The sequence below is a fragment of the Vigna umbellata genome, chromosome 11, assembly GCF_029865625.1.
Source record: "Vigna umbellata cultivar VRB3 chromosome 11, Vumbellata_1.0, whole genome shotgun sequence".
Classification (NCBI taxonomy): domain Eukaryota; kingdom Viridiplantae; phylum Streptophyta; class Magnoliopsida; order Fabales; family Fabaceae; genus Vigna; species Vigna umbellata.
Window position 1 is genome coordinate 20,585,900 of NC_142175.1, and position 22,789 is coordinate 20,608,688.

At 37.6% G+C, this 22,789-nt stretch overlaps 2 protein-coding genes across 2 annotated transcripts in view; both read right to left on the reverse strand.

Moving 5' to 3' along the window:
* LOC124826163 (BEACH domain-containing protein C2-like) overlaps nucleotides 1-22,789 on the reverse strand; it is a 40,261-nt gene that overhangs the window by 13,299 nt on the left and 4,173 nt on the right. The window contains exons 7-11 of the mRNA XM_088101305.1: nucleotides 22,088-22,546; nucleotides 16,267-16,412; nucleotides 4,005-4,074; nucleotides 3,735-3,818; nucleotides 3,602-3,658 (exon numbers count right to left, since the gene is read on the reverse strand). Coding sequence (XP_087957431.1) covers nucleotides 3,602-3,658; nucleotides 3,735-3,818; nucleotides 4,005-4,074; nucleotides 16,267-16,412; nucleotides 22,088-22,546 — 816 coding nt within the window. The remainder of the gene's footprint in view (nucleotides 1-3,601; nucleotides 3,659-3,734; nucleotides 3,819-4,004; nucleotides 4,075-16,266; nucleotides 16,413-22,087; nucleotides 22,547-22,789) is intronic.
* Nucleotides 12,944-13,997, reverse strand: LOC148191136 (uncharacterized). The gene is made up of 2 exons (XM_088102584.1): nucleotides 13,585-13,997; nucleotides 12,944-13,255 (listed from the first exon to the last, which is right to left on the reverse strand). Exons 1-2 carry the CDS (start codon nucleotides 13,976-13,978, stop codon nucleotides 13,221-13,223), a joined length of 429 nt encoding a protein of 142 aa, XP_087958710.1. The 5' UTR covers nucleotides 13,979-13,997; the 3' UTR covers nucleotides 12,944-13,220.

Here is a 22,789-nt window from a genome sequence, read left to right on the forward strand (position 1 = left end):
GATGTCACTCAAATGACACTTATATGTGACAATCAAACTGTTCTTCATATCAGTCATAATCTTGTCTTTCATAAGAGAACCAAACATATTGAGATTGACTGTCATTTCATTCAAGAGAAGATAGTATCTGGAAACATCAAGTGTCAGGTTTCTGGATATGAAACCTATAGAAAACGCCACACGCACACACCCAAGCAGGAACACAGAGTGACAAAGAAAGAATATGTATTGTATTCCTCTCAACTGTACAATACACCCACACCTCTAAAGGAGCCAAATTCTTCCTCCCATGGAACAAATATCCAGTCTATACCCAAATGAATACAACCATCAATAATACTCCCTGTACAACACACACACTATTTATAAAGTCTCCCTTCCCCTTCCCGCTAACTAACCAACTGTCAAACAACTCTTCCCTCCAAACCGCCCTCTCATTTCCTGTTCCTTTTATCCTAAACCCATTATATCCTATTACCTTATATCTATCATCAAGACTAAGTTTGTTAACTCAAATGATCAGTTAGCATACATGTTCACTAGGTCTTTGGATATATTGCACCAGGTTAGTACATACGATTTATATGCACCAGCTTGAGGGGGAGTGTTGGATATATTGCGTTTTATGTAAATTAGGAAAACATAGACCATGCTAATTATGTTACTTTTACAAAGGAATTTGTATTTGGGCTTATCCCACATTCTCATTATTATAAATACATTTCCCTATGTATATTTTCAATACAACATAGATTAACCCTATACCTAGTTTTTCACTAAATTCAATAATAAGAAAATGTTTTTTATTGTAGAAAATATCACTTTATTATACTAAATTACCAAACAATTTGGCTGAAGTTGAAATAATATTTAGCGTTTAATATGTATCTGTTTCCTAAATGTTAGGATATTTATCCTATCTTATCATCATTATATTGTGTCTAGAGTTACCCTATTTATCATGTACTCTTGTATGAATTTATTCTTATAAATAGAAGATTATGAGAGGGATCAATCAAGACCTCTAGAATTATTTTACAGTTTAATTCTCAAGTTGGTATCAGAGCCAAGTTAGAGCTTATCCTAGCGATATTTGTTGTTTGTTGGGTATGTTGTTCCACCTACTATCGGACCAATATCGGACCATCCATTAATGTCTAGTCTCACGCTTGAGATGATGTCTATACCTCGACGTGAGGGGGTGTTGGAAGTCTCACATCGACTAAAGATAAGGTCAATTTATAATATATAAGTGGGTGCAATAAGTAGTTGCCAACATCACCTTACAAGCCGGTTTTTTGGGGTTGAGTTAAGCTTAAACTCCACTTAACACTAAACTCTTTCAAATTTCCCTTTTAGTCCCTAAACATTAACTGGTTTTAATCATAGTTAATGATGTGATAGCCAAGTGAGTAGCCATGTCATAATCTAGTTTGATTTGACATTCATGTATAATTATTTTGGTACCGTATATTATTAGTCCTTCATATTGTCACAAAAATTCAGTTTTAGTCCCTAGAAAGTTTTTAATAGTCTTAATTCTTCAACTATGTTCTCATTGTGTTTAGTCCTTTCCTTTCAAGATATTTTAGCAAGTTTCAAATTTTATTCTTATTGGTTTTTGTTAGGATATTTATCCTATTTTATCATCATTATAGTGTGTCAAGGGTTACCCTATTTATCATGATTATATTGTGTCTAGGATTACCCTATTTATCATGATTATATTGTGTCTAGGGTTACGCTATTTATCATCTACTTGTGTATCAATTTATTCTTATAAATAAAAGATTGTGAGAGGGATCAATTAAGCCCTCAAGAATTATTTCTTTTCAATCTTAAGTTGGTATCAGAGCGGGTCGATTCCACTCTGGCTTTTGTCTCGTAATATACATCTGTCCGGCGCCACAGTTCGTCGTTGCCCGCCACAGTTCGTCGTCGCCCGCCACCGTCCGCCGCTGCCCGCCGCCGGCCACCGTCCACCGTCGTCGTCGCCGGCCACCGTCAGGCCACCGTCCGGCCTCGTCCGGCCACCGTCGCCGCCGGCCACTGCCCGCCGTTGCCGGCCATTGTCGTTCATCACTGTCACAGTTTCCTTCGTCTAAACCCTTAGGATTTTCTTGTTCCTCGCTAGTACTATTCGTCTTTTTCAGAAATGGTGTCTGGCAGTACTCTTTCCTTCTCTGGAAGTCCATCAATTACCTCTGAGAAGCTAAATGAAAAACATTATCTATCATGGTCTGCTGCCGTTGAAATGTGGTTCCTTGGCCAAGGGCATTATGACCACCTTGAGCGAGATGGAAGCCATGTGCCTACTGAAAAAGCTGATCAGTGGAAACAAGCAGATTTCCAGTTGTGTGCCCTGTTATGGCAATCAGTGGAACCCAAACTTCTTGTATCTTTGAGGGCTTTCAAAACTTGTCACTCCTTTTGGAAGAAAGCCCAAAGCATTTATGCCAACGATATTCAACGTCTCTATGACACTACGAACAAGCTTGCATCTCTTAAAATGGTTTTTGTACCATAATTGTTTCTGTACCGTAGCCGAAGCTATCATTGGACCTCTGGCAAACCTCCGTCAGACTTGTTGTCATTGCTAGTGCCACCGTCAGACTTGTCATTGCCACAACCATCGTCGAGGCTTTTGTGTCTTATTGTTCTGTTTTAATTAAGCATGAAGACTCCACTAAGCAATGTTGATCTTTTAACTTCATAGGTAAATATTAGAAAGTGGGTTTTTAAGCCTAACTCAACCCCACAAAACCGGCTTGTAAGGTGAGGTTTAAACCTCACTTATATATTATAATTTGGCCTTATCTCTAGTCGATGTGGGACTTCCAACACACCCCCTTCACGCCGAGGTATAGACATCTCGTGCGTGATAGTAGAAATTGGGTGGTCCAATAGCGGCCCGATTGCGGGTGGAATAGAAGAATAGAATGCCCACTTAGAACTCGCTAGGATAGGCACTAACCATGGCTCTGATACCATATTAGAAAGTGGGTTTTTAAGCCTAACTCAACCCCACAAAACCGGCTTGTAAGGTGAGGTTTAAACCTCACTTATATATTATAAATTGGCCTTATCTCTAGTCGATGTGGGACTTCCAACAGTAAATATACACATACACTACATGCTGAAATTGAACATTTGAAATCTCTCATGGAGTCTATCAATAAGTCATCTTTGGTACGTGCTTGGTAGTCGTGATTGGTAAGAACTCCAATTCCTCTTTTCATGTTTCTAAAACTTTATGTAAAGACTCTTGGGTTCCAAACTCTGGTGCGACAAACCATAAGACCCCTAGAATCTATGTAATCATTCCAATATATTTTATTTCCTTTTTATAGGAGAATGTATTTAGTAAAATATTTCTTTTCTAACTTTCACTATTCAAGTATATGTTACATGCGATGTAATCCAATTGGATGTGATACAAGTGTTACACATGTTATATCTAGTAAGGAATAAATGGTTAGTACAAAACAAATCATCAACGTTTATGCTTGAATTTAAACATAATTTCTTTTGAATAAACCAACTTAATATGTGAAAATGCAAATCCAAACACTAAGGTCTTTAGAGATAAGTAGCTTCTCACCTCCCACCTTGCCCAACGCTCCATAAGCTGGGTTCTTTTCAAAAGTAGTCCAGGCCTCTGAAAAATAAATTAATTTATCCTAATCACATGCAAAGAAATTTATGAAGACGAAAATTCAGAAACAAAATAATACCTGGGTAGCTAAATATATATTGTTTAAATACAGAGGTCGTGCATGAACAATTGCTTGATATGCATTCCTTCGCCCATCTCTACTCTGCAAAGGAAATTTTGGTTGGGAGAATCATTCTGTTCTGGAATGTAAGGTTGCATCAATTACCAATCATTCGCTCATCAGTATGATGTTCAAAAATATATTAAGATTAATTGTGGTTAAAAGTCTCAAAATATTATATTTCGAAAATATGAAAGGAAAAAAGGTAGCATATTCTAGAATTAGTACCCCAAAGTCAAAGAAGAAGTTGGAACGGTCCACCATAAATATCTCTAGTGCACTTCTCCTAAGAAGATATCTGTAAAAGGCATCAATTAGTGACATGCATACAACATTAAGTTTCACTCCATATGGACAACAACTTTGCAATATAAACTGTCAAAAAGAAAACATCAAGTAGCTAAGCAAAACTGAAGAAGGTGCAATTAGATAGGGAGATATTTCCTCAATGGATTGCTATTGTTTTCAGGCACCTACTTCATTAGATTATTTATTATTGCACTATACCTTCCCTCAATTTGAATAACAAATTTAGAAATATCCCTAAAAGAGGAAAGCAAAACATGCACTAGAAATGATAGACCTTTCTAATATCCCAAAGCAATGACTCCTTACAAGGAAGCATGAAAGCTACTCTATCCCACCATAACAAATTCACCCTTTCCACCTCACACTCTCATCCTACTAAAGTTATGGGATTGTACTCTCTCTCTCTATGCCTAATTCTACCAGCTCAGCCTACCCTTTTGCTATCTCCAAAGTAATGGGATTGTACTCTCTCTAACTAATTCTCCCAATTCAGCCTTTCCTCTTGTTATCTCCCTTGTTTTCCCTTTTCTTTTCAAGAGAATCCACTCTATTGGCTTTGTGGCTACCTCTTGGACTATCATTTCTTCAGGCCCACCACTTCTTTCTTGTCTCTCATCACTTTTGGTGTGTGTGGATGAAGCGTTTTTAAGTGTTTCTATTGTATGTAGGATATTAATGCATTACTAGAAATTGGTAGAATGTCAAATTTATTACTAGAAGCTAATATAAGTTTTTAGAAGATTATAGAGATCTCCTTGTAATTATTACTTTAGGGTTAGAGTTCTCTATATATAGAGACTAATGTAATGTTTCAAATGAATCAATTGAATAAAAATCTTCTTTCTTTTATATTAATTCTTTCTAGTTGGTATCAAAGCTCTCGATCTCAGGAGCCCTCCTTCCGTATTTCTTCTTTATCGTCTTAGTTAAGGTTCCTTTTAGGGTTTTCTAAAGTCCCCCCATTTCCTTTAAATATTGGGATTTCCTAAAGTGCTCACAACTTGTGGTTTTGTCCTTTCTTACACTCTGTTGTCCATCGGAGTTGCTACCAGACCTTTGCAAGAGCCATCGTTGGACCTTCGTTGGATTTGTTGTCGGAACCTCGTTGGTGTTGTTGTTAGAGTCATCATCGGGCTTTCTTGTTAGAGCATCCGCCATTGCCATCATCAAAATTGTCGTTGTCGCCGCCGCACCATATCTAGAGCTTTTCTCTGTCTTATGGCTCTCTTTTAATTGAGGGGATTCTATTATTTATTTAGCATGACAGCCCCACTAAGCAATGTTGAGCTTCTAACTTCAAAGATACATGCACTACATGCTGAAATTGAATGTTTGAAATCTTGGATGGAGTCTACCAGTAAGTCACCTTCTGGTACTTGCTCTCTGGTAAAAACTTCACTTTATCTTTTAATGTTTCTAAGACTTTATGTAAGGACTCTTGGGTTCTCGACACTAGAGCTATTAAATGTATATTTGTTGGCTATGCATCTAATAAGAAGGGATATCGTTTCTATCATCCTCCAATTTGAAAGTTTTTTATCTCCATGAGTGTCACTCTTGATGAAATTAAATTTCTCATACTACTCATGATCTCCATGGGGTAATGACATAGTCAAGGTGATCATACCTTGTTCATCAAGCATTCCCCAAAAGGTAAACTTACACTACTCTTAGTCTATGGTGATGATATGATTGTTGCAAGAGATGATGAATATGAAAAACAAGTCGTGAAAGAAAAACTTGTTGCTTAATTTGAAGTGAAGGATCTAGGAAAGTTAACGTACTTCCTTGGGATAGAGAAACTGGATCGTGGTCTTATAACTACTTCCTACGTCCCATCTACGCTTCAACTTGTAGAGTTGTTTACACTTAAGATTGAAACTGTAAAATAATTCTAGAGGGCTAATTGATCCCTCTCACAATCTTCTATTTATAAGAATAAATTGATACACAAGTACATGATAAATAGGGTAACCCTAGACACAATATAATCATGATAAATAGGGTAATCCTAGACACAATATAATCATGATAAATAGGGTAACCCTTGACACACTATAATGATGATAAAATAGGATAAATATCCTAACACTCCCCCTCAAGCTGGAGCATACAAATTGTATGTACCAAGCGTGGAACAAATAAACTCAATCCGAGGACCCCTTAATGACTTGATCAATACATCTGCGAGTTGATCGTTTGACCCAATAAACTCAGTACATATTTCTTTGGTCAACAACTTTTCACGAACAAAATGACAATTAATTTCTATATGTTTAGTCCTCTCGTGAAACACTCGATTTGATGCAATATGGAGAGAAGCTTGATTGTCGCAATACATTTTCATAGTATGGATGTCACAAAATTTAACCTCTTGAAGGAATTGTTTCACCCATATAAGTTCACATGTTAGTGATGCCATTGCCCTATACTTGGCTTCCTCGGTTGATCGAGCTACTACATTCTTTTTCTTACTTTTCCATGAAATAATGTTTCCTCCCAGAAAAACAAAATATCTTGTAGTAGACCGTCTATCAATAGGTGAACCTACCCAATCTGTATCACAATACCCAGAGACCTGAATGCTTCCTTTATCTTCATATAACAATCCTTGCCCGTGAGCCTTCTTTACATACCTTAGAATGCGAATGAGAGCATTCCAATGGTCAACACATGGAGCCTGCATGAACTGACTAACTACTCCAACTGCAAAGGATAGATCTGGCCTTGTAACAGTGAGATAAATCAGTTTTCCAACCAGCCTCCTATACCTATCTGGATCGGAGAATAATTCACCTTCTTCTGTCCTTAATTTCTGGTTTGGGTCCATGGGACTGTCTACCGGTCTACAATCAATCATGCTTGTTTCTTGTAATATATCAAGAGCATACTTCCTTTGGGAGATTACAACTCCATCTTTTGATTGTGCTACTTCAATGCCTAAGAAGTATTTGAGACTTCCAAGATCCTTGGTTTGAAAATGTCTACACAAGTACTCTTTTAGTTGAGATATTCCAACAGCATCATTTCCTGTAATGACAATATCATCAACATATACTATTAAGTAAACACATTTCCCGAGAGAAGAATGACAATAAAAAACTGAATGGTCTGCTTCACTGCATTTTAGCCCAAATTTTTGAACAATGCACATTCTTGGGTATAACAACAGAGGACATTGAGGATAAAAGAGAAAAAATAGGAGGGCGACAATCGATGATAGCTTAGAAAATTATAAATGGTATGAGGGTTTCGAGTGGAACGAGTACCTTTTCTGAGGGCAATAGGCCATGCTGAATCATTTGCAGCAGGAGTCGTGGGACGAGGTGACGAGGGAGAAGAATCTGAAGTAGGAGATTCACCATTGTCTTGGGGAGGTGGACTATCCATTGGGGCCCTGTGTGGGGTGATCTCAATATGTGGAGAAACAGGTGTAGCAGGATTGTGATCAAGACTTGGAATGACAGAGACAGTGGAGCTATTTGACTCAGCCATTGGAATAGGAAGGACCTGCTGGAGGATAGAAACATCCTGAACAGATGGAGAGAAGTAAGGAGTCTGTTCAAAGAATGTGACATTGGCAGACATGTAATACTTCTTAGTTTCAGGAGAGTAACACCGATATCCTTTTTGAAGTCGAGAATAGCCTAAGAAGACACATTTAAGAGCGCGAGCGGAGTGTTTGTCTAGACCTGGAGACATGTCGTGAACAAAACATACACAGCCAAACACTCGGGGAGATGTATGAAAGAGAGGATCATTAGGAAACAAAATGGAGAAAGGGACTTTATTATCAAGAGAGGAGGAGGGCATCCTATTAATAAGATAACATGCAATTAAGATGGCATCTCCCTAGTGATGGACAGGAATATGGGCACCAAGCAAAAGGGTACGAGCAGTTTCAACCAAGTGTCTATTTTTTCGTTTTGCTATACCATTTTGCTGTGGTGTATGAGGACAAGTAGACTGATGTAAGATATCATGGGAACTCAAGATGGCAGAAAAGGAGGATGAGAAATACTCTTTTGCATTATCACTTCTTAATATTTTGATTACTTGACCAAATTGATTCTTGATTTCATTCAAAAAGGATGTAAAGATAGCTAACAATTCAGAACGATTTTTCATAAGATAAACCCAAGTACATCTTGAATATTCATCAATAAAGGTAACAAAATATCTAAAACCAAAGGAGGAGATACGACTAGGTCCCCATATATCAGAATGGATGATGAAACACTAGAATTACGTATTGATTGAGACCTTTTAGGAAAGGAAGATGTAACATGTTTTCCTAATTAACATGACTCACATTCTAAGGTTTGGAGACCACTAAGTTTAGGACACATCTTTTTTAATTTGGACAAATGAGAGGATGGCCAAGTCGATCATGTAGCACTTTAGGATTAAGAGCAGCAACACAGGACACCCTTGGACGAGATCCAAAATGGTATAGTCCGCCAGCTTCATATCCTTCTCCAATCTGTCTCCCCGAACCACGGTCCTGTATAACAAAAGATTTATGATCAAAGGTTATTGAACAATTTAACATTTTAGTCAACTGGCTTAAGGAAATTAAATTTAAAGGACAATTAGGGACAAAAAGGACTGAGTTGAGATTGAGGGAGGGAGACAAAGAAGCATGACCGACTCCTTTGGAGGAAGTTTTAGATCCATTTGCAAGGGTTATGAAATGAGGTTTTTCTCGAAAGGAAATAGATGAGAACAAAGAGGTATTACCAGAAATGTGATCAGAAGCACCTAAGTCAATTACCCATGAATTTTGACCTTCCATAGATTGAGAAACGCAAGCTGTTGATGTATTGGGAGATTGAAATGGTTGTGCCAAGCTGTTAGACTTTAACCTTAAATACTTTTGATATTCATCCTCAGAAAACATAGAAGTGGAAGTTTCAGTCTTCGAAATATTGGCGGTTTTGGAAAGGAAACCATGTAAGGAGTAGCAATTCTCTTGAGTATGACCCATCCTTTTACAGTATGTGCATTGAGGACGTCCCCGACCTCCTCGTCCTCCTCCTCTAGTGCCACGTCCTCCTCTTCCTCGTGTGGCAACCATGACAGATGGTTCCACTAGTTCATGCGCTTCTTGAGTTTGAGGTACCGGGACACGCAGAAGGCGAGTGGTCAATATTTCCATAGAGGGGACCTCACGACTAGTTAGAAGTTGATCTCTGAGATGATCAAAATCAGGATGTAGGGCACGAAGGATCAACACCATGTAAAATTTGTCTAGTTCCTTTTTGATATCCTCTAATGGATCTACTTCCAAAAACATCCTAAGTTCTTCGACAGCAGATTGGGCTTCAGCCAGGAAGGACACCATATCATGGTCTGCCATTTTAAGAGATGCAAGCTTGTTCGTAGTGTCATAGAGACGTTGAATATCGTTGGCATAAATGCTTTGGGCTTTCTTCCAAAAGGAGTGACAAGTTTTGAAAGCCCTCAAAGATACAAGAAGTTTGGGTTCCACTGATTGCCATAACAGGGCACACAACTGGAATTCTGCTTGTTTCCACTGATCAACTTTTTCAGTAGGCACATGGCTTCCATCTTGCTCAAGGTGGTCATAATGTCCTTGGCCAAGGAACCACATTTCAACGGCAGCAGACCATGATAGATAATTTTTTCCATTTAGCTCCTCGGAGGTAATTGATGGACTTCCGGAGAAGGAAAGAGTACTGCCAGATGCCATTTCTGAAGAAGACGAATAGTACTAGCGAGGAACAAGAAAACCCTAAGGGTTGATGAAGGAAACTGTGACAGTGATGGATGACGATGGCCGGCGGTGGACGGTGGATGGTGGCCGGCGGCGGGCAGCGACGGACGGTGGCGGGCGACGAAGAACTGTGGCGCCGGACAGATATATATTCTGGAAATTAGGTTAAATGGAAATTGATATGTTTATTACAAAGAGATCATACAAGATATATACGGGAGACCTAAGCTATTTTAGGAAATATAATAACTATATTCTATTCTAGAATCCCTTGATTTATGGGATTGTCCCTATTTATTCAAATTTGTACCGATTACAATAAAATATATACTTGTTATGAAATACACAAATTTCCTAATTTATTCTTTCCTAAAATACTATTTGATTTCCCACACTCCCCCTCAAGCTGGTGAATAGATGTTTTCCATTCCCAGCTTGGATACAATCTTCTCAAAATTGTGGCAGCCCAGCCCCTTGGTAAGAATGTCTGCAATTTGATCTTGAGAGGACACATATGGAGTGCATATCAAGCCACTATCAAGCTTTTCTTTGATGAAGTGTCTGTCTACTTCAATATGCTTTGTTCTATCATGCTGCACTGGGTTGTGGGCTATGCTGATTGCTGACTTATTATCACAATAGAGCTTCATAGGTTCTTCCCATTTTATCCTCAAGTCTTCTAAGATGATTTTAAGCCATAGCAACTCACATATACCTTGTGCCATGGCTCGGAATTCCGCTTCAGCACTGGACCGAGCCACTACACCCTGCTTTTTGCTTCTCCAAGTCACAAGATTTCCTCCAAGAAAGGTGCAATATCCTGTAGTTGACCTCCTATCCACAATTGACCCTGCATAATCAGCATCAGTATAGGCTTCAAGCTTCACATTACCATTCCTTTTGAATAGAATCCCTCTTCCTGGAGTTCCTTTAAGGTACTGTGAAATTCTGTGGGCAGCTTGTAAATGGGTCTCCTTTGGGCTATGCATAAATTGGCTAATTAAACTCACTGCATAGGCAATATCTGGCCTGGTATGAGACAAATATATAAGTCTGCCCACTAATCGCTGGTACATCTCTTTTTCAACAGCAACGTCTTCTTCTGCATTTCCAAGCTTTATGTTTGGTTCTAATGGGGTACTAGCAGGTTTGCACGCTGCCTTGCCAGTTTCCTTGAGCAAATCAGTGATATACTTCTGCTGGGATATAAATATCCCTTCTTGGAGTGGGCAACTTCAATTCCCAAAAAATATTTTAGTTTTCCCAAGGTCTTGATCTCAAATTCCTTGCCCAAGCATTGGCTCAACAATCGCTGCTCTTCTTTATCATCTCCAGTTAATATTATGTCATCCACATACACCAATAATATTGTTACTCCCCCTGACTTGGAATGTTTAAAGAACAAAGTATGGTCCCCTTGACTTTGTTTGTAACCTAGACCTGTCATAACTTTAGTAAACCTGCCAAACCATGCACGGGGGGACTGTTTTAGCCCATATAATGCCTTTTTCAGCTTGCAAACAGTGTTGGTACAACGTCTCTACCGTATCCCGGAGGTATCTCCATATAAATTTCTTCTTCAAGGTCTCCATGTAGGAAAGCATTCTTAACATCAAATTGTTCCAAGTTCCAGCCATAATTGGCAGCAAGAGACAATATCACCCTAACTGTGTTCATTTTGGCAACCGGAGCAAAGGTCTCCAAATAATCAACTCCATAGGTTTGGGTGAACCCTTTGGCAACTAGTCTTGCCTTATATCTCTCAATTGATCCATCAGCCTTGTATTTCACTGTATAAACCCACTTACATCCAACTGGCCTCTTTCCTATTGGTAAGGTGACTAACTCCCAGGTGTTGTTCTTCTCTAACGCCTCCATCTCTACATCCATGGCTTGCCTCCATTTTCTGTCAGACAATGCCTCAGATAGGGTATTAGGTAGGAGTGTAGTGTTTAGGTTTACTAGGAAGGCTTTATGGGTAGGAGAGAAATTTTCAAAGGACAGGTAATTTGAGAGAGGGTAGATTGGCTGTTTGGTGCATTTTCTTGGCCCTTTTCTAATGGCAATTGGGAGGTCAAGATCATTTTGGGTTTCAATTTCAAGATCATTTTGGGTTTCAATTTCAGCCTGCACAGCTGGAGAAAAAATTGTTACCTCTTTTTGTGGATTTGAGTTGGATTCTTGAACATTGCTTGATCCTGGAATGGCCTTAGTCTTTCTTGAGTATACCAGCTTCTTACCAAATTTTCCAGCTTCAACATCTCCTTGATCAGCTTCACAATTAATTTCACTTGACCTACACTTGCTTCAATTTGATCTAGTTTAGGTTCAAATATCAGGTCTGGAAGAATGGGAAAACCAGAATTACTACTTTCCTTATCTTCCCTGAAACTCTCCCCCGGAAGATAAGGTTGATGGAAATAGCCCTCTTGTTCATTGAAGGTAACATCCCTAGACACAAAGAATTTTTTGGATGGGGGGTGGTAGCATTTATACCCTTTCTGAGTGAGTGAGTAACCAACAAAGACACACTTTAAGGCTCTAGGATCAAGTTTCCCCCTGTCTGTATTATGAATATGGACATATGAGATGCACCCAAAAACTCTTGGTTTAAGATTATTTGTAGTGGATAGGTTTGGATAGAAAGACGACAAAGCTTCCATAGGGCTTTTTGATCCTAAGACTCTAGAGGGTAGTCTATTGATAAGGTGTGTTGCTGTAAGAACAGCTTCCCCCCAGAGATTTTTTGGAACACTATTTGGAACAACAATGCCCGAGTCTGATTTAATAGATGCCCATTTTTTCTTTCTGCGACCCCATTCTGCTGTGGTGTTTTGACACAAGAGGACTCATGAATTATACCTTCTTTTTGACAAAAAGAATTAAGGACATGATTGAAGTAATCTTTGGCATTATCTGACCTAAGCCTCTTAATATTAACACCAAACTGACCTTTTATCAGGGAGTGGAAGTTTAGGAAGACAGAACTGACTTCTGATTTTTGTTTAAGTAGGAAAACCCAAGTGACCCTTGTACAATCATCTATAAAGGTGACAAACCATCGAGCACCAGACACATTTGAAACATTAGAAGGTCCCCATACATCAGTATGAACAAGATAAAAGGGGAAATTGCTAATTTTATTACTTATTGGAAAAGATACACGCTTGTGCTTAGCAAGTTCACACACCTCACAATGAAGACTCTCAACATCTAACTTTGTAAACAGAGAGGGAAACATAATTTTGATCACTCCAAAGGAGGGATGTCCCAACCGACAATGATAAAGCATGATTTTTTCTCTGTTGGTCATCAAAGATTCAGATATGAAGGAATGAGAGATTCTGTTTTTGTTGGACAGATTTGGATCTTCAAGATAATAAAGGCCATTCCATTCTCTAGCATGTCCAATCATCCTCCCCGAATCCTTGTCCTGAAATACACAATGATCGTTGTAAAAAACAACCTTACATGACAAATCCTTTATAAGTTTTCGTATAGAGACTAGGTTGGTGGACAGCTTTGGGACATGGAGAACATCTTTTAAGGTTATTAAAGAATTGATTTGGATATTTCCTTGACCAGCTGCAGTTATAAGGGTTCCATCTGCTGTGGCAATTTTCTTGTTGCTGGGACATGGGGAATATGTGGAGAAGTGTTTGGCTAATGGTGTCATGTGGTCTGTGGCTCCAGAGTCCAATATCCAGTAATTGTTAAAGGGTGTATCTGAGACATTTAATCCAAAAGAAAGTGGAAACTTACCTGAATATGCCAAAGAACACACACCTGTAGGTTTTTCCAGCTTACTAAGAAAGGTTCTCACCCTTTCTATCTCCTCTTGATTAAGATGGGCAGCAGCTTCTGGATTATTTCCTTCATTTGTTCCAGCAGCAACATAAACTTGTCCTCCTTTCCTTGAGGGGCCTCCTCTGTGTCCCCCTTCTCGATCTCGATTTAAAGGCTTCCCATGCAACTTCCAGCACTTCTCTCGGGTATGACGAGGCTTATTGCAGTAGGTACACCAGAGACCATCACCTTTTTTCTCCACATTTGCTGATCCTCCTTTCTTCTGTTCGGCTACCATGGCCAACGTCTGTTCTCCTTTATGGTCAGCCACCATTGCTGAGTTCTCTACTACTGCTGGACTCTCCAACATGAGACCCCTTCTGCTTTCTTCACTTCACAATAGCCACCACTTCATTGAAGCATGGTACCTTTTGCTTCCCCAATATTTGAATCCTAACTTGATCAAATTCAGGATTCAAACCAACAAGGAAATCATAAACTCTGTCTTGTTCGATATATTCCTTGAGAAGTGCTGAATCTTCAGTACATTTGGCTTTTATGACTCTATAATGGTCTAGCTCCATCCATAATGATTTCAACTGATTGGCATATTCTGTAACAGTCTTGTTCCCTTGTTTTGCTGCCAAAGTTTTCACCTTTACGTCATATACTTGAGCAGCATCTTTGGCTTTAGAGTAGGTTTGCTCTACAGCATCCCAAATCTCTTTTGCCGAATTAAGGAACATGCATGTGTCGCTGATTTCTGGAATCATTGAATTCCACAGCCACGCCATGATCATTGAATCTTCCTCATCCCATGTAGTAAACTTGGGATCCTCCTGTTTGGGTCCAGACTCCATCAGGTGACTCAACTTCCCCTTTCCCTTCAGCACTGTACGAACAAGTTGGGCCCACTTCAAATAATTTCTTCCATTGAGTCGATATGCAGAATGGATATTCTGCAGTTCTCCAGGAAGCTGGGAATGGGAATTCCCTGTTTCTGGGGTTGGGTTCACAACTTCCTCTTCCCTTGACATCATAGCAAGAAGATGGCTGAGCGGAAAAAAGGAAAGGCTGTGCAATTAAGGCACAGAGAAGACAGCAGCAACAGAAGATTGAGCGATAGAGAAGGTTGCAATAGCAAGGGAAAAAAAATGTAATGAATATAGGAAAAGATGTAGCAGCAATGCAGGCTGCCGTCTTAGGGTTAAGAGAGATGCAGCAGCAATGCAGGCTGCCGTCTTAGGGTTAAGAAAAATGCAGCAGCAATGCAGGCTGCCGTCTTAGGGTTTACAATGCGCAGACAGAGCTTCCTAGATCGGAAGCTCTGATACCATGTTAGAAGTGGACTTGAGGCCTAACTCATCCCCACAAAACCGGCTTGTAAGGTGAGGTCTGCACCCACTTATATACTTTAATTTGGCCTTATCTCTAGTCGATGTGGGACTTCCAACACACCCCCCTCACGCCGAGGTATATACATCTCGAGCGTGAGATTAGACATTAATGGGCGGTCCAATAGCGACCCGATAATGGGTGGAACAATATGCCCAACAAACAACCAATAATGCTAGGATAGGCTCTAACCATAGCTCTGATACCATTTGGAAATTAGGTTAAATGGAAATTGATATGTTTATTACAAAGAGATCATACAAGATATATACGGGAGACCTAAGCTATTTTAGGAAATATAATAACTATATTCTATTCTAGAATCCCTTGATTTATGGGATTGTCCCTATTTATTCAAATCTGTACCGATTACAATAAAATATATACTTGTTATGAAATACACAAATTTCCTAATTTATTCTTTCCTAAAATACTATTTGATTTCCCACATATATTATGAGACAGAAACCAGAGCGGGATCGACCTGCTCTGATACCAACTTAAGATTGAAACTATAAAATAATTCTAGAGGGCTTAATTGATCCCTCTCACAATCTTCTATTTATAAGAATAAATTGATACACAAGTACATGATAAATACAGTAACCCTAGACACAATATAATCATGATAAATAGGGTAATCCTAGACACAATATAATCATGATAAATAGGGTAAGCCTTGACACACTATAATGATGATAAAATAGGATAAATATCCTAACATTTACAAAAGGTCTTCCCACCTAGTGATTTCATGATCTCATATGCAAGCTGGCTGGAAATGATAGATATCCATTCACAACTTATGGGGGAGAGTTGTAAGTAGAATATTAAATGCATTACTAGAAGTTGGTAGAATATTAAATGTATTACTAGAAGCTAATACAAGTTGTTAGAAGACTATAGAGATATCCTTGTAATTATTACTTCAGGTCAGAGTTCGCTATATATAGAGGATAATGTACTATTTCAAATGAATCAATTGAATAAAAATACACTTTCTAGTGTTTCCTTTGCCCCCAATTTTATTTAGTGCATAGTTATGTTTTTGGCTTTGCCATGTTCCACCATTTAAGATAAAAACAACAATGACATTTAACATACTAAGAGTTTTTCTCATATCCTAAAATATTTAATATATATATATATATATATATATATATATGTGTGTGTGTGTGTGTGTGTATGTATATTAAAATAAAAATGATTGCAAGTGCATATAATAGAACAATAAAATAAAAATATTCAACAAAATAAATTCACCTTCGACTATAAATTTGATGAAGAGTAGATATTAACCAGCTGTGATTCTTTTCTTGGTCTCGTGTCTCATAACCAAATTTCAAACCATCCATCATAGTGCTCATCTCATTATTGTCAACTATAAAATTGATTCTCCTACTGGTAACCTACAACAAGACAATGGCATTTCAAACTAATGCAGTTGAACTATATTTAAGGCAAGAGAATAATTTGTATATTCTTCATCCATTTTTCTGACAATGAAAATAGCAGCCCAAATCTTAACTAACTCATCTATAATTTTTCATGTATTTGATGGTAGAAAGTAACCAAAAGCTACAAAACCAAGAATAATGATAATAATAAGAGTAACTGAGAGATAAGTATCATCGGCCAGAGTACATTCATCGTGATCTTATCATGTGTCCCACACTCCCCATGCACTGCTCAAAACCATCAATTCTACAATATCCTTACACTATTGTGATACTTCTTTTCTACAACCCTTTTGCTGTTAAGTGTGTCCTCAACCCATGGACCAAATCTTTAAGATAGCTCTCATCCCTTCGAAAGAAGTAGAAAAGGAAAAAATGTGGCGTGAGTCTTGTGGCATGAGTCTTGTATTACACTTTGGTACATTTGGTTTGGTGCAATTCTCATGTATCAAAGTATATCACAACACTTGGGTACAAATAATGGTAGGATTAGGTATTTGACTTCTACTTAGTCTATATAGCATGATTTTTTAATCGGTTTCCTTAACAGAATTGTTGAAGGATTGTGGAACCCTACTCCATCTATGCTTTCTTTGATATTTTGTTTTTTGTGAATATTTTAAGGAGACTATTTCCTAGGACTAGAATCAGCAATGCAACTTCATAACTACTCCCATGATCATTAATTTATTTTAGCATGTAATACATGAACCACATACTTCTAAATTATCGGAATGTGAAAATATGTGTAGGCAATAAGCAATAATTGTGGAATCAGAATATAGATTTGTCCAATTAATGTGCAATACATATACCCATATTTCAACACTCCCTCTAAAGCTAAGGATAAATGTCCTCCATTACCAGGTTGGTTATGAGATTATGGAAGTCTGAGGTATCAAGTCCTTTTATTGAAACATCATACACCAATTTCTTTGGCGGAATGTATGCATGCAAATTAAATCTTCTTCTAATTTTTTCTTAATGAAGTGTCTATGAATTTCTAAATGTTTTGTTCTAGAAGGTAGTCTATTAATTAGATAACAAGCAATGAGAACAGCCTCCCCCCAAAAACTTTTAGGAACCTTATGTTGACAACGGAGAGCTCTAGTTTGGTCAAGAAGGTGACCATTTTTCCTCTCTGCAATCCCATTTTGTTGAGGAGTTTTGACACAACAGGACTCGTGAATAATACCTTCCTTTTGACAAAAAGAAATAAGCCCATGATTGAAGTAATCTTTGGCATTATCAGATCTAATCCTCTTAATGCTAACACCAAATTGATTTTTTACCATTGAGAAAAAATTTTGAACCACAGAGCTTACTTCAGATTTCTGTTTTAGTAAGAAAACCCATGTGACATGAGTGCAATCATCTATAAAGGTAATAAACCAACGAGCAGCAGAAACATTTGTGACATTTGAGGGACCCCATACATCAATATGAATTAAATAGAAGGGAAAAGTGCTCTTATTATTACTAACCGGGAAAGAAACACGTTTGCGTTTAGCAAGTTCACACACTTCACAATTGAGACTTGCCACATCCAATTTGCTAAAAAGGGAAGGGAATAATAATTTTATGACCCTAAAAGAAGGATGTCCAAGACGACAATGATGGAGGAAGACCTTCTCCCTGCTGGTCTTTATTGAATCAGAGAAAAAAGAGTTGCACGACAAGGGGTGTAAGAGGAGAAAATGTTAGATAAGGGTGTCATATGGTCGGTAGCCGCAGAATCTAGTATCCAATATCGGTTAGGTTGTTTATCTGAGGCATTAAATCCAAAAGAAGGAAACTCGTCAAACATACCCAAATGTGCTAGAGAACAACTACATGGTGATTTATCCAACTTGTTAAGGAAGGAGTGCATCTGTTGAACTTCATCCTGGTTAAGTGGAATTGGTCTGCTGCTGTTTTCTTCATGTTTTGCAGCACCTAGGTGTGCTTGTCCGCCCTTTCTACTGTTGTCGCCTCTTTTTCCCCACTCCTTTTCACGATTTTGGGATCCCCAATCTCGATTAGGAGGCTTTCCATGTAGCTTCCAAAATTTATCACGAGTGTGGCGAGGTTTTTTATAGAAGGTACACCACACTCCTTTATTTTTCTTTTCCATATTGGTGAGTCCTACCTTTTGGGGATCAACCATCTTTGGCCGATCCGGTTGCTACCATGGTTGAGTTTTCCATGGTTGGGGATTCTACCATTTGTAGGGAGGTTCGACACACACACATACACATAAATCTCCACACTAGTAAGATATTGTCTGCTTTGGATCAAACCCTCATGGATTTGCTTTTGGTAGCACTCCAAAAGGCCTCTTACCAATGAAGGTATCTTATGTGTATATAAACCCATGTCCTTCTCTTCTTTTATCTGATGTGGGACTTTGTTTGTACCAACATCCTCCCCTCAAACAAAGGACTATGGTTCTCCACCTCCTTGGTCACAACACTGAGCATCTCTTGCTCTCCACCTCTCATGATTCATCTGGCTAGCTGCCATTGTCACCTGCCAGAGCTTCACCTGAACATGGAGGGATGTACTCGACTGAGCCAGGTCACCATCTCATAATTTAGGGTAAAACATATATATCATTATGCTGAGATTACAAATCCATATATACAATGCTAGAAAACTATTTTAGGCAGTATAATAATAGCTCCTAAAGAAAGAATCCCTATATTTCAAGGATATCCTAATCATACCTGATAATTATAATCTCCTAAATAAGGAACAAATATAATTAATAAAAGCAAAGACTTTAATAGAAATAATATAGATAAAAGGATTCTAACACCTATTCAACCCTACTGCCAGTTCTTCCCAACATGGGTTCTTGGTTTTTTGTTTCCAAAATTTAAACCAGTGACATGAATTCTCCTCCATAGTGATGAAGGCCAAGCGTAAATTTTCTCTTGCCGTGACATTTTGCACCTCAGAATTTTTCTGCCCTTGAAATGTATCCTAATGGATCACTCCCTTCAAATGTAGGTAATTCCACCCGTTTCATCGAATGTCTGCACTTCATCCCCTTCCTCGTTGGATTTGTTATAGTGTCTAGATCTTTCTTTCCTCCTTCCTTAATCATTAATAGTGTTTTCACCCCCTTCCGACCTTTTCTCATTTTTCTTGGAATGTCGCAGCAGTTCTCTGATTTCTTGCATACTATCTTTCATGATAGCTATGTTCATCTTTACCTCCACCATTGCTTTCTCTTGATTGCTGCCCTATCTCTGTATAGCATTCATTCTATTCTCCATAATCCCTTTCACAGATCTGGGAGGTCAGACCAAAATCTTACTTTCCTCGATTATGGGATCCAGGAAACAAGACCACACACCAATCTTTCCTGAATATTCCTCATGTTATTACCTTCAGAGTGAGTCAGAAACAGAGAAACCAAAGTATTTGTTTACAAGGGATAATGTTCTCTTCCCATAGGACAACAATTCCTGTCAACTACACAAAACTCAAAATCCACCTTACACAACAACCCTTCACCCTATATAAAAAGACTTTCTCACAAAGCCTCACTCCTTGACACAAAAGCCCCTCTAACTACCTTTTATTAATAAGTTTTCTCTTAACATATACATTCCATTTCCTATCACTATCTCTCTGTGCCTATCAGTCACATTTGATGAAAATACACAATGTTTCCATTCTTGTCTTTAAGGGGGAAAGCTCATGGATTGAAGATAAGGACAATTCATTCTTGACAAAAAAATCTCATTTTTGCAAAATTAAGTCACAATAATACTCCACCATCTATTCAATGTAATAGTTCACCATCTACTAAGTCTAGACCAATTCCTACTAATTGATCATCTACTAAGTCTAGTCAAGTTCCTTCTCCTAATCATTCTCCTCTTGTGCCACGAAGGAGAAGGTCTATTGTAAAACTCAAAGTGCTATCTATCCATTGCAAGTATAGTCAAGAAGGAGAAGGTCTATTGTAAAATCACCACAAGTCTATGAATTTGAACCCATACTTGAAATACCTGACATTAATAAAGAACAAAATATGGCAGCCATTTAAGTTTGGATCTTCCAACTGTAGTAAGGAAAGATGTTAGAGCATGTACTCAAAAGCCAAGGTACCCATTGTCACACTTTGTGTCTTTTGACAAACAATTGAGCTGCATCATTTGCCTTCAAATGCATGTGATTGATGAAATCCCATATATTCTTCATTGTATTCAGAAACATGCACGTGTGACTAATGTTGAGCTCCATGGAACCCCAAAACCATGACATTATCATGGAATATTTTTCATGCTTAGAAAACGTTAGATTCTCCTTACTTGCCACTTTTTAAGGATATGAGAAAGGCACCCCTTTACCTTGAGATAGGTCCGCACAAGTTGGGACCACTTGAGAAAGTTTTTCCACTTAATCTGTATGAAACTCTAATGCCTTGGAGATCACCAGTCCTTTGTGAAAAACTAGAATATAGTCTTGTTGAGATTTTAGATCAGACAACAGGGAGATGCAAATCAGCAATAATGTGTGATTTTACAAAGGGAAAAACAACAAAAACCCCCTATGAAGCACTTGTATTTGATAAGAAACATATTTAATATGTCAATATGCTTATTTTGAAAATAATAAGAATTATACATGATATATGCATATTGAAAAGTGTACAAAAGTTCTTAAAAATATGATAAATATATGATTGCTATTATCTAAATCAAAATTAAAATCAAATGTATTAAACATTTTCAAAATAAAAAATTACAAATTATTGTCATCAGGAAAATATTACTGCATTATAGATTTGATAAGTATATATAATATATTCTAAAGTATTGGAGACAGATACGTATCAGACATAGATACGTATTGGACACGGATAAGTGGCAAATTAAAATATGAATGCATTACCCTCTTCAAGATAAAATGACAATGAAGGCACATAGAGAAGCCAAGGCTCCAGGAAAAACCTAAACCTCTAGGTACCATGTGAAAAAATGTGTAGGAAGTAAGCAATAATTGTTGAATTACTTTTCTTGATTTGAGAAAGAAACAATATATTGGAATTTAAAGGAAAAACAAATCCTAATAAAAGAAAATACGTTTCCTGACATAAAGACATTAACTCAGGAACAAATATAATACCAAATAAACTTTGAATTTGAATCCCTTAATTTTAAAGATTTCTTACAATCAAATCTATATTTATTATTCAATCAATCTATATTTATTGTATAGTAAAGGCGCAATATTTACGCCCATATTAGTAACTACTATCAATTGCAAAATATGTTGGGCACACACGAAGCTAGTTTAAAACTCATGAACCCACTTTGTAGGTTCTTGATTTTTTTTCGCATCAATGTAAATAAATATCAACAGCCATTTAGAAAAATAATTTTTCAAGAATTTATTTACTTAATTAAGAAAACCAACTTATTTTATACTAATGTTATTTTTCCCGACTATATTTTCTTTTTCTAGATTTTACTATATGCTTCTTATCTACCGATACCGCTCTTCATTCCACAAATAATCTCAAAATGGCTACAAAATGTAACAGGCACAGTTCTCTCAAAATTATCTTTTCGTATCTGCTATATCATCAGGATCGTTATAAAATTACTTTAAAATTAGATCATGAAACTTACTTGGAAGGTTCCCTGTACAACCCGAAGTGGCTGGACCATTGTTGAGGGTAACTCAATAACAATTCTTTCATCAAGCTCACTTGGAACATAACCAGGTGCAAAGGCTGAAGAACTCTGAACAATACCCTCGTCACTTTCAGGTTGAATTCCATTGGAATCTGAAGACTTTTGTAGAGTTTTCTCAGCTCCTTTCGAAAATTTCGGCTGATTCTCTATTTCATCTCCTATATCATCAACTGTAAGATCCAAATTTTCAGTTTCTATATGTTCTTCCTCTTCATTTATACCTTCTACTGTAATTGCTTCCGCAGATAAAACTCGAGTGCTCGGATCATTATTCTCCCTTGAATAATCCTCATAATTGGCGGCAGAACCTAAATGATCAGATCCTCGATAGTTTCTTCTCATACATCTTCTCATCCTAGAAGAACTTTCCATAAAATCTAGCTTCCAGAAAACCTAGAAAAAAATATAAAATAATCACCATCGTGACTGAACCATTAAAAAATCGTACACAAAAATATGAGCATCAGCTGAAAAGAGCTATCGAGCTCTTTTTTAAAGTCCAAAGCCCCCACACTAGTTCTTTTCGAATTCTAGGATTTTATTTTTTAAGCAGGTAGACCTAAGAACACAAGCAATATAGATCTTTCTAAAGGATTTTCATATACTCTGTAAAAGATAATATATGGTCAGAAAAAA